Here is a 13,413-nt window from a genome sequence, read left to right as displayed (position 1 = left end):
TGTAAATATCATGTTCACTTGGAAAATAATGTGACTTAAATCACTTAATTTACCATTCGAGCAATATAAAATGTATTACAAATATAAAATACAATCTAACCTTTTGGAGTTTACCTACTATGAATTCCACTATCATGTTTCGAGGCAAAGGTTCTGAGCGAATGTGCTTTGAATAAGAAAGTAAGATGGAAGGAGAGTACATAGAGAAGTGGCGTCGAAATTCTTAGAAAAGTAAATTTGAATCTCGCATCATATATATATATATACGAACATTCCGTGAGAAATTGAAAAAGAGGAATTATTTGTCCTGAATATTTTTCAGTATTAGAAATCAAAATTTTAGGTGTTTTATTATAGCGAAAAAATTACATTTTTAATTACAATTATTTGACACTGAATTTAACCCTTAAAGCTCATATTTTAGGAAATGTGCGCTTAAAGCGAACATTTTCTAAAATATGTGCTTTAAGGGTTAAGAAATATTCACTTTGGGTGTAATAAAAGATTAAATGAGAAAAATCTTATTGTTTGGCTGTAAATAGATGTCGGTGTAACTCCTGCCCTAAGGAGACGAAGAGAGAGAGCTGAGAGACAAAAAAGCTTTATCAGAGAGCAGCAGGAGGCGACAGCAAACATGAGAGCCTCTATAGGACACCCGGGTGATCAAGAAAGTAAGTCTTATTTCAGCATCGCACCATCGACTCATATCGCTCACGATGTATCCTGAATATAAAAAGCATTCGATTTATCCGAAAGCTTTTTCCCCCTCCTCTTCGTAAATCAATTCCATTTTGGTAGGAAAAAAAAATTCTTACACAATATCACTGTTTCTCATTTAAAACAATTTTTCTCTTTTCAAAGATCACAGACTATCATCTTATCATCTTTTTTCAACTACTTTAAAGTTTAAATTTTTGCACTCTTCATTTTCACCTATTTCAAAATATTTTTAATTTTAATACAATTAATTAAAACGATTCAATTATATTTTCACAAATTTTTCTTAATTCAATGACTTTTAATATTTAATACTTTAATAAAAAATTTCCCAAAAGAATTAAATAATTTTAAAAAAATGTTTATAAAATTCTTCGGAAACATTCAATTATTTTCTTAAATAAAATATTTTTACAGGAATTCAATTATTTATTCATTTAAAATAGAAGTTTCCTAATATTTATCGAAAAAAAATCAATTATTTGAATATATTTTTAGAAAATTTTTCGCAAGAAATCAATTATTTTTATAAACAATAAAATTCTTCTCAGGATTTCAATTATTTTTTAAAATTTTAATAATAATCGTCGCAGGAATTAAATTATTTTCAAAGGTAATGAAATTCTTCAGAGAAATTCAATTGTGTTGAAAAATTTAAATAAATTCTTGTCAAAAATTCAATTATCTTTGTAAATAATAAAATTCTTTTTCGAAATTCAATTATTTTCAAAAATATTAACAAATTTTTACACCAGAATTTCAATAATATTCAATTTTAATTTTTATTAAATTCCGGAAAAGAATTCGATTATTCTCACAAATTTTAGTAAAATTATTTCATACAATTCAATTAATTTCAACAATACTAACAAAATTTTTTTTTGACGGAAATCAATTATTTTAATAAATAATAAAATTCCTCGAAAGAATTTAATTGTGTTTACAAATTTTAATAAACTTCTTTTAAAGAATTCAATTATTTTCAATAATAATAAAATTCTTCGCAAGGAATTTAATTCTTTTTCTTAATTTTAATAAAATTCTTCGAAACAATATTCAATTATTTTCAGAAATGTTGATAACATTTTTCAAAATAATTCAATTAATTTCTATACAAATGTAATTAAATTCCTTGAAAAAACTCAAATACTTTTAACGAATTTTAATAAAATTCTTCAAACAATTCAATTTTTTAATTTTTTAAAAAATTTTAATAAAATTATTTGATAATTGATACAATTCAATTATTTTCATTACAATTTTTTTTTTAAATTCCTTGAAAGAATTTAATTATTCTCAATTCCTGCGAAGAATTTCTTTAAAAGTTTTTACATTAAAAAATAATTGTTTAACATTAAATAAAATTATTTGACACAATTCAATTATTTTCAATACAATTTTTTTTTAAATTCCTTGAAAGAATTTAATTGTTCTCAATTCCTACGAAGAATATCTTTAAAATTTTGCCAAATAATTAAATTCATTCAAGAAATTTAATTAAAAATGTATTGAGAATAATTATTAAATTCTAATAATGAATTTGATCGAAACTTTTTTATAATAATTGAATTCTTTTGAAGAATTTTCATAAGATTTTTAAGAATAATAATGGCATTTTTCGAGAAATTCATTTAAAATTGTATAAAAAATAATTGAAATCCTTTGTTGAGTTTTATTATTTACAAAGACAATTGAATTCCTGAGAAGAGTTTTATTATTTACAAACATAGGTAATTGAATTCTTGCGACGAATTTTATTAAATTTTCTTCAAATAATTAAATTTTTTAGTGGAATTTAATTAAAATAGTAGATATTGAAAATAATTTAATTTCACCGAAGATTTTCATTATTTGAAAAAATAATTGATTTCTTAGAAAAACTTTTCTTAACATTTTTAAAAATAATGGAATCGTTTCAAATAATTTAATTATTTTTATAAATATTTAAACTCATAGCAGGATTTTAATTATTTTTAATACAATTTTTAAATTAATTGCGTGAAAAATGCAACTATTCTTAAAACTTTTAATAAAATTCTTCAAAAGAATTAAATTATTTAAAAAATTTTTAATAAAATTCTTTAATAATAATTGAGTTGTTTTAAATATAATTTTAATAAAAAATATTTTGAAAGAATTCAATTATTTTCATAAATAATATGCAATTTTCAAAGAAATTCAATTATTTAAAATACAATTTTCATAAAATTTTTGGAAAAATATAATTTCATTAAAAAGTTTTTTTTTAAATTCTTCTTAAGAATACAATTTTTTAAAAACTTTATTAAAGTTCGGCGACAAAAATTTAATTATTTTCGTAAATAATAAAACTCATCGCAGGATTTCAATTATTATATATAATAATCGTCGTGATTCCAGATTTCCGGATCTCTGTCCACACTTGAAGTTAGTTATAGTTATTCTTTTGTTTTTTATACGTTTTGATAGAAAATAGAAATATACATATACATATACATACATTATAATAATCGTAAGTTTCCTTTCCGTTAGCACATTATCTGCATTCATTTGTTTGTTTTGAAAATTTAATTTTGCGGGTTAAGTATTGGCATTTTTTATATATTTTTTAATGTCAAACTTTTTAATGTGGCAAATACTTTACTTATTAAATTGTCTCGACTCTTTGGTAAAAAATCTGAAATTATCAAAATTCGAAAAATTTCAAAAATCAGTTTTTCTTAAAATTCAACATTTTTTCTTCTTTTTTATGGGATTTAGCTTCATTATTTTTGTGCTTTTGGAAAATACTTTACTTATTAAATTGTCTCGAGTCTTTGGTAAAAAATCTGAAATTATCAAAAATTCGAAAAAATTCAAAAATCCGATTTTTTTAAAATTCAACATTTTTTCTTCTTTTTTATGGGATTTAGCTTCATTATTTTTGTGCTTTTGGAAAATACTTTACTTATTTAATAGTCTCGACTCTTTGGTAAAAAATCTAAAATTATCAAAAATTCGAAAAAATTCAAAAATCCGAATTTCTTAAAATTCAACATTTTTTCCTCTCTTTTATGGGAATTAGCGTCATTATTTTTGTGCTTTTGGAAAATACTTTACTTATTAAATTGTCTCGAGTCTTTGGTAAAAAATCTAAAATTATCAAAAATTCGAAAAAATTCAAAAATCCGATTTTCTTAAAATTCAACATTTTTTCCTCTCTTTTATGGGATTTAGCTTCATTATTTTTGTGCTTTTGGAAAATACTTTACTTGTTAAATTGTCTCGACTCTTTGGAAAAAAAATAAAAAATTATTAAAAATTATCAAAAATCTGAAAAATTGAATTTCTTAAAATTCAACATTTTTTTTCTCTTTTATACCATTTAGCTTTATTATTATTTGAATTTTTATTCAAGAGAAAAAATGGAAAACTGAAAAAATTTAGAATTTTTTAAAAATTACAGGCCTTTTCCATGATTTCCCTGATTTCCAGAAGCCTTTTAAAAATTCCATACCATTTCCATGATTTCCATGATTTCCAGATTCTGTAGTAACCCTGCTTTTGTCTGACTTTCTTCTAAATTATCGAATTCAGTGATTTCTGGGGTAAATTTGGTTAAGTTGTAAAATGATTAATTTCTATTTGAATTCGTTTTTTTTGAATGTAGAAAATCTGATGTTAATTTAATTCTTTTTTCGTTATGCACGGCAAAAAATATTTAGCTGGATGAACTACAGATTTCACTTTAGTAGCGAAATTTTTCAGTGCTTCAATTAATACTTTCGTTATTCTAGAGAAACTTTTCGCTATTTCAAGTAAAACTTTTTTCAGTGTGTAATAATTATTATTTCTTTAAAAAGTATTTAATTTAAAATGGCTTTATAAAATAAGCAATGCAAAAGATGACCTAGATACTAATTGTAATTGTTCTAGCCATAGTTTAAGTCTAGTAATGTAAATTCTATTTAAATTGAGACCATTGAGTGAAATTATTTGAATTTTAGTTAGTTAAATCTCTTTGTTAGGTTATAATAATTATTTCTTTAAAATTTTTTAAATTGTTTAAAATAAGCAGCCCCATACAACATTCCCGCGCGCTTGCGCGCGGATAGTTTGGCTAGTTTTTATTATAATTTTAAATTAATTCCGCTAAAAACGCAATTATTCTTCAAAATTTGAATAAAATTCTTCGAAAAAATTCAATTATTTGAAAAAATTTAATATAATTTGTTTCTTAGAGTGTAATAATTATTTTCAATTCATTTTTAATTACAATTTTTGGAAGCATTTTAATTATTATCAAAAAATTTTAATGCATTTCCTCGTGAAAATTTAATTATTTTCGAAAATGTTGATAAAGTTCTTTATAAGAATTTAAATTTAAGAGAAATTCAATTATTCAATAAATTATCTCTTTTTGTATTTAAACAAATTGAATTTTCGTAGAAGTTTTTAATAAGAAATTTAGAATTTAATAAAATAAAATGATTAAAGTTTTGAATAATTTTATTTACAAATTTCAAGAAAAAAAATGAATGAATTTTGAAAGAATTAGTTTTTTAATTTTTAGAAATTTTTGTTAAACTTCAAAAATGCGTTAGATTTAAATCATTTGAAATATTTTGATTCCTGTAGACAAAAAAAATAGGTATTTAAATATTTATTTTAAAAAATTATTCTATTTTTCCTAGTAATTTAGAAATTATAAAAAAAAAATTGGGTCGTCAAGTTTATTTTTTCGATAGCTACTTTTTTACTACTTTTTTGTTTTTAAGCTACTTTTTGATACTCTTTTAAAATTAATTATCGGGTACGAAACCTGCCTTTTTTTAACTACTTAAAATTTTTGCATCTTTCATTTTCACCTAAATCACCAATTTTTAGAAAATATTCTACTATTGGAAATAGAAATAGAAGTAAATTGAAGAATCAGTATTTTTTTCTCTTCAAATACTTACGTATTTGAAGTAAAAAAAATACTGATTCTTCAATTTACTTCTATTTCTCAATTCGATTGAAATAGAAGATAAATTGTAAGCAATTATAACAATTTTTTTTTTGTCTAAACGAATAAATTTTCCAATTAATCAGGTCCTTTCACAACAAATGGTCTGCGATATACAAACGGTTCATCTTACGATAGAAATGTCGATTCACCCTCAAATAAATTATCGAGGGTAAATAGCAGAAAGGATATGACGCCTCTAATGAATGCGGCTAATAAATTAAATTCCGAAGAAAAGAAACCCTGGTATGGAAGGAGTCCGGATGAAGGTGTTGAATGTGACGATGACAATCAATCTGAAGACGATCAAGATCGTCGTGTAGTTTTGCAATTGAAAAGAGAAGGCACTGTGAAAGACTTAACGCAGAAACTTGCCGCTCAGAATTTAATTCCCAGTAGTCCTGTGGAGGAAAAAGTTGCCAGGTAATTATCATTAGCATCAGAAAATTAATAATTCTCGAGTAAAAAAAACTTTTTTCATTCATTCTTTAAAAAAAAAAAAAAAACATTATTTTTTTATTTCAGGATAGGAGATATGAGTGGTTTAATTTCAAAAGCGAAGGAAGGTCTAGCAAAATCGAAATCAAAGGCCGATATTGTAAAATCCCCGACGAATGATAATTTACCAAAATTAGCGGAAGTGAAAAAGTCTGAGAACGAACTTCATTGGGAGGAATTGATAAATAAATTGAAGAGGCCTCTCTGTCTTTGTGATTTAGACTTTACGGATCTCAATACGGACGATGAAATCGATGTTCTTGGTCCTGTTAATGTGACAAACGGAGTGCCACCGCCACCACCTCCAATGGTTCCACCTCCTGCGGGTTATCGTGCACCACCACCCCCGCCTCCTGGTGCACGAATTCCCCCACCTTTACCCAGTGGTGGTCCACCACCGATATTTGACGTTAATCTCCGTTCAACTCGAAATCACTCCACAGAATCTAACAATTTACCAAAAAGTCCGCCTCCAAATTTAACCAAAAAGAATAAGAAAACCGTGAAACTCTTTTGGAAGGAGGTCAGAGATGATCCCATTATTTTATCGAGACTCGATCAAAATAAAATGATATGGGACGAACTTTCGCCAATTCCAGTTGACACACAAAAATTGGAGCATCTCTTTGAAAGTAGAGCAAAGGATCTAATAACAAAGGTAAGAGATTTTTCTTTCTAAAATATTTGGTATTGGATTTGGGATCGGGACACGCGTCCACAACAAAATTAATAAACGTTATTAACTTGCTTTATTGGAACATGACACTAAACACTACTTTCACGCATTATATACTTTAGACACCTCTCTATTGGTATGGCAATAATGAAACAATTTAACACACTAATTATAATGGTAGTTCAAATAAATTCGTAGGAAAGAAAAATAAAAATTTATGACAATCTTGATAGTACTAAAATTTTCGGTAAGATTGCGGCAAGCTTACCATGCAATCTTTGCTAATTTCTAGATAGAAAAATAATAATTAAATATTTCTTCAAAAAAGAAGTTATCTTCTTCGCATTCATCTACTAAAACCTACTATTTACGACTTTTTTTACGTTATGCTATTATTTGGGTACTTTTTTTAGATTTCAGCCACTAAAAGCTACTATTTTTTTTTTTTTTTTTGAGAATTTACACTATTTTAAATTCGTTAATACTAGAAATCAAAAAACTATTCTTAAAAATTATAATCAAATTCTTTAAAAAGATTAAATTATTTTCGAAAAAGTATTCGAAATTCAATTATTTTCAAAAAATAGTCGAAATTCAATTATTTTCGAAAAATATTCGAAATTCAATTATTTTCAATAAATATTCGAAATTCAATTATTTTCAATATCTAGTATCTTCAAAAAATTTTGCAAAAGAATTCATAAAAATAAACTGATAAAATTCATCCAAAAATTAATTATTTTCCATAAACAATAAAATTTCCACAGGAATTCAATTAATTAAGAATGGCATTTTCAAAAAAATTTCGAAAAAAACAATTATTTAACAAAATTTGTATACAATTCTTCACAATAATTCAATTACTTTCACTAATAATAATATTTTTCATCGAAATTCAATTATTTAGAAAATTTTTTGATAAAACACTAAGCAAGAATTTAATTATTTTCATAAATAATAAAACTCATCGAAGAATTTCAATTTTATTTTTAATACTATTTTAAATTAATTAATCGAAAAATTCAATTATTTTCACAAATAAAATTTTCCACAAGAATTCAATTATTTAAAAGAACATTTTCATAATATTTATTATATTTCGAAAAAATTAATTATTCAAAACAATGTTTATAAAATTATTATAAAGAATTCAATTATTTTTAAAAATAACAAAATTTTTCACAGAAATTCAATTATTTTAAAACTCTTTAATAAAATTTTTCACAATAATTCAATTATTTTCATGAAGAATTGAAGAATAAAATTCTTTTTAGAAATTCAATTATATTTGAAAATTTTAATAAAATTCTTATTGCAACTATTCAATTATTTTCAAAAATAATAAAATTAATCGCAGTATTTCAATTATTTTTAATACTATTTCAAATTAATTTATGGAAAAATTGAATTATTTTCACAAATAAAGTTTTCCACAAGAATTCAATTATTTAAAATAATAAAATTTTCATAATATTTATTATTAATTCGAAAAAAATTAATTATTCAAAACAATATTTATAAAATTCTTATGAAGAATTAAATTATTTTTAAAAATAACAAAATTTTTCACAGAAATTCAATTCTTTTTAAACATTTTAATGTAATTAATAAATTTATTATTATAATAAATTTCTCTCAGGAATTCAATTATTTTTGAAGATTACAATATTATCAACTATTCAATTATTTTCATAAAAAATAAAATTCATCACAGGATTTCAATTGTTTTTAATACAATTTTATAAAAATTCCTCAAAAAATGCAATTATTCTTTAAAATTTAATTTCAATTCCTCGAAGAAATTAAATTATTTTAAAAAAAATGTTTTTTTAAATTCTTCGAAAGAATTCTATTATTTACAAAAATATTAGAATTTTTTATGAGAATTCAATTATTTTTAAATATTTTAATGAATTTGTTCGAAAGAAAAAATTATTTTAAATACAATTTTAATTAAATTTTTTGAAAATAATTCAATTCATCTTTTAGATTTTAATGAAATTCTTCCCAAGAAATCAATTATTTACATATAAATAATTCTTCGAAAGAATTCAATTATTAAAGATAAATAACAAAATTATTACCGAAAACTCAATTATTTTTAGGGATTTTAATAAAATTCTTTGCAAAATTCAATTATTTTTATATAAATAATAAAATGCTTTTTTAGGAATTCAATTAGTTTCAATAAAATTTAATAAAATACTACACAGATATTAAATTATTTTAAAAAATGTTGATAAAGTTCTTTATAAGAATTGAAATTTAAGAAATATTTAATTTTTCAGATAAATTATTTATTATTTAAATAATTGAATTCTCGTAGACGTTTCTAATAAGAATTGATTTAAAATTGAATAAAATAAAATGATTAAAGTTTTGAATAATTTTATTTATAAATTTCACGAAAAAAATGATTGAATATTGAAAGAATGACTTTTGTAATTTTGAGAAATAGTTAAATTTCAAAAATTCGTTACATTGAAATAATTTGAAATATTTAAATTCCCGTGAAAAAAATAAATTGGTATTTAAATATTTATTTTAAAAAATTATTCTGTTTTTGAATGTAATTAAGAAATTATAAAAAATTGAGTCAAGTTTAATTTTTCGATAGCTTTATTTTTACAACTTTTTTTCTGTCTTTATGCCACTTTTTGCTACTTTATTAAAATTAATTATCGAGTACGAAGCCTGGAAAGGACATTTGATCTAAAAACTATAGAACACTCGACTCGATTATCAAAATTTACGTTTTAGTGCGAGTGCAATACTAATAGTGTCAGTGATGCCAAATAACTGTCACATAAATCTTCCACGTGGTAAAACAAATGAACGCGTCTATGGAAGCACATGAAAACGAAACGCAAAATATTACGTAAATGAATATATATATACAAAATAGAAAAATATTTCGTCCACGTATTTTTTGTTTTTAAAAGATTATAACTTCCTAGTTCCAAATTCCATAATATCGAATCTTTAGTCTCTAAAAAGATAAATATTAATAATACAATAATTTATGAGGCGATAAATTTTGTCACGCGCAAGAATCAATTTGCTCTGAGATTATAAATAATCAATACATCAGAACTGTCAGTTGCTACAAAACCTATTTGTTTTCTTTTGAATTAATATCATAATCTTGCCAAACAGATTAACTTTGTGAATTTAGTGTTACTTTGTTACTTATCGTTGGCTAGAAGCGTAATTATCGCTACCAGGCGAAAAAAGGCTTTTTTTTTTAAAACACGTATTCAATTCTTCAAGTAATTTATAAGTTTGCAGGGAACTTGCAGTACAAGCTCAGGACAATTATTATTATTATTCTATTCCTTTAATGTTTCCTTTAATTATAATTGTTATTAATAATAATGATAATAATAATAAAAATAATAATTTTAATATTATTATTATTGTAAACAACCATTTCTGTCAGTAGAAATAATTGAAGTAAACAACAACTTGTTAACTTGTTGCATCGTTAAAAGAAATAAAAATGCTTTAAAAAATAAAGGTGCATCCAATTTATGACAGAATATACGGAAATACCAAAGACGAGTAAAAGAGATCATCCCCTTTTATATCTAGTCATCGCTGATGCGTGGCTCGTCTAACAAGCAATGTACCTTTGTGTGTTCGGGCTTCTGAGAGGCGATGCAGCTCATACTATGATGGAATTTCCGCACAATAAAACATTTCACCGCTTCACACGTTTCCATTGTGAAACGAAATTTGAATAGTTTTATTTTTCCCCGCTGTTGCGTATAGTTTCACGACAAAAGAGAACACTTTTCTTTTAGTGATAGTCAATTTTTTTTCTCAAATTTATGAAAAAAAGAAAAAAATCGTTTCTCCATGTTATCAAAAAACTCGACTTTTTGATCTTTGATTATTTTTTTTAAATGGTTTTTTTCCCAAACTGCAAATAAGAGACGCAAGGTCTTATCAAAACATCAACAGACTTCGCACTCGATAATTAATTTTAAAAAAGTAGCTAAAATTAGCTTTCAAACTAAAAAAAAAAAAAAATAGTAAAAAGAAGCTTTTAAATTAAGAAAAGTAGTAAAAAAGTAGCTATCGAAAAATTGCTCTTGACGACAAAAAACTTTGTTTTAGACACTTCTCAAAACTGACAAAAATTACAAATCCATATTTTTTATTTTCGTGGCTTTTTCCTAATTTTCATCAAAAATATTATTTTACTTCTTTCTTATCCAGCTAATAAATTGAATTCCTGCAACGAATTTTATAATTCATGAAAGAATTTAAATATTTAGAAAAATAATTTAATTCTTACCAAGAATTTTATAAAATTTTTTTAAATAATTCCTTACTTTCGACTAATTTTAAGCAAACTCTAATTTAAATAATTTAATTTCTGAGAAATTTATATTATTCATGAAAAGAATTGAATTCTTACGAAGATTTTTACAACAAATTTTTTGAACAATTGAATTCTGTTAATAAATTTATATTTATTATTTAATATATGTAAATATATAAATAATTGAATTCTTAAGAAGAATTTTATTAAAATCTAAAAGAATCTAAAAGAATAATTGAATTATTTTTAAAAAATTTAATTTAACTTTTGTATTTAAAATATATTAATTTCTTTTGAACAATTATATTAAAATATTTGAAAATAATTGAATTCCCGTGAAAATTTTAATCTTTTTTTATTAAAATTAATTATTTTTTTAAATAATTGATTTTTTCAAGGAATTGAAATTAATTTTTTAAGAATAATTTCATTTTTTGAGCAATTCCTGTAAAATTGTATTAAAAATAAATAATTAAAATCCTGCGATGAATTTTATTATTTTTGAATATAATTGAATAGTTGCAATGAATTTTATTAAAATTTTCGATAATAATTGAAATCCTTCAAAGAATTTTATTTGAATTTTTATGAATAGTTGCATTTTTCGAGAAATTTATTTAAAATTGTATTAAAATTAATTAACATCCTCCGATTAGTTTTAATATTTATAAAAATAATTGAACTCTTGCAACAATTTTAATTAAAGCTAGCAAATGTTACGCAATATTAATTTCACTTTTGTAATAATTTCAAATAGAAAATTAAAAAAATTCAATTATTAACTAATTTCCTAATTAATTGTTATTATTTTATTGTTTTTAAAAAGATTGATAAAATTTTTTAAAAAAATTCAATTATTTTTAAAAATTTGCAAAAATTACTCGAAAAAATTTAATTATTTTGAAAAATTTGGATTAAATTCCTAGCAGGATTTTAATTATTTTCATAATTAATATAATTATTTGCAGAAATCTAATTATTTTAAAGAATTTTAATAAAATTCTTCGCAAAAATTTTATTACTTTGAAAAGTATCAATAAAATTCTTTATGAGGAAAAAAATTTAATTAAATACTTTGACAAAATTTAATTCTTCTCCTAAGAAGCGGAAAATAAAATTCTTGGTAGAAATTCAATTATTTTGATTTATTACTAAAAATTCTTAACAAGTTTTCATTTATTTTCATAATTAATAACATTTCTCGAAAGAATTAAATTATTTAATCAAATGTCAATTACAACATACTACGCAGAAATTGAATTACTTTTAAAAATTTTGATTAAACTCTTTAAAAATTTAAAGATTTTTTACTTTATTTTAATTACATTTCTCGTCAGAATTAACTTATTTTGAAAGATTTTCATTACCTACATTTTTCGTAACAAATTTAATTATTTTGAAAAATATGGATAAATTTCTTTATAAGAATGCATTTATTTACAGATTCAAATCTATAAGAAAAATAATGTTAAGAAATATTTTTAATCGAAAACAATTTGATTTAATTAATTTTTGGAATTTTTGAAACTTCAAAGTCATTAAATTAGAATTTCATTAATTTTAAAATTCGAATTTTGGAAAAGAATTTTATTATTTACAAAGATAATTGAATTTTTGACAATAATTTATTTAAATTTTTCAACATAATTGAATTTCTGCGAAGAATTTTATTACTTTTAAAAATAATTGAATTTTTGCAACGATTATTATTAAAATTTTAAAAAATAATTTATTCTTGCGAAGAATTTTATAAACATCTATTTAAATACTTGATTTTTATCGAAAAATATTAGTAAAATTCTGTTCTAAATAATTGAATTCCTGTGAAATTTTTTTTATTTATGAAAATAATTGAATATTTGCGAAGAATTTTATAAACAAAATTTTTTCAAATTATTCAATTCGTTTGGGAAATTTTCTATTAAAATAGTAGATATTAAAAATCATTGAATTAGAAAAAAGTTGTGAAAATAATTGAATCGTTCAAAAAAATTTTATTTAAATTTAAAAAAAATTTTTTTTTTTTTATTTTCCATTGACTTTATTAAAATTTTTTTAAATAATTTTTTTTTTCAACTGTTAACAAATTGAAAATTGTGTAAATTCTCAAACATGGAAAAAAGTAGCTTTTAGGGAAACAAATAAAAAAAAGTATCCAAATAGTAGCAAATCGTGAAAAAAAAAAGTAGTAAATAGTAGATTTTAGTAAATGAGTGCGTGGCCTGCCTT

At 22.2% G+C, this 13,413-nt stretch overlaps 1 protein-coding gene across 7 annotated transcripts in view; it reads left to right on the top strand.

The window, feature by feature from the left end:
• The window catches only part of LOC122499947 (FH1/FH2 domain-containing protein 3), a 207,183-nt gene that overhangs the window by 170,726 nt on the left and 23,044 nt on the right, over positions 1-13,413 (top strand). For 4 of the 7 annotated variants that reach the window (XM_043608655.1, XM_043608586.1, XM_043609059.1 and 1 more), the window contains 3 exons: positions 543-671; positions 5,770-6,106; positions 6,209-6,839. In XM_043608655.1, coding sequence (XP_043464590.1) covers positions 543-671; positions 5,770-6,106; positions 6,209-6,839 — 1,097 coding nt within the window. Of the gene's footprint in view, positions 1-542; positions 672-5,769; positions 6,107-6,208; positions 6,841-13,413 lie in introns of all 7 variants that reach the window. The other 3 variants (XM_043608814.1, XM_043608738.1, XM_043608892.1) reach the window with 1 other exon arrangement.

The sequence above is a fragment of the Leptopilina heterotoma genome, unplaced genomic scaffold (genome assembly GCF_015476425.1).
Source record: "Leptopilina heterotoma isolate Lh14 unplaced genomic scaffold, ASM1547642v1 Lhet_0, whole genome shotgun sequence".
NCBI classification, from domain to species: domain Eukaryota; kingdom Metazoa; phylum Arthropoda; class Insecta; order Hymenoptera; family Figitidae; genus Leptopilina; species Leptopilina heterotoma.
This window is presented reverse-complemented; position numbering and strand designations above follow the sequence as displayed.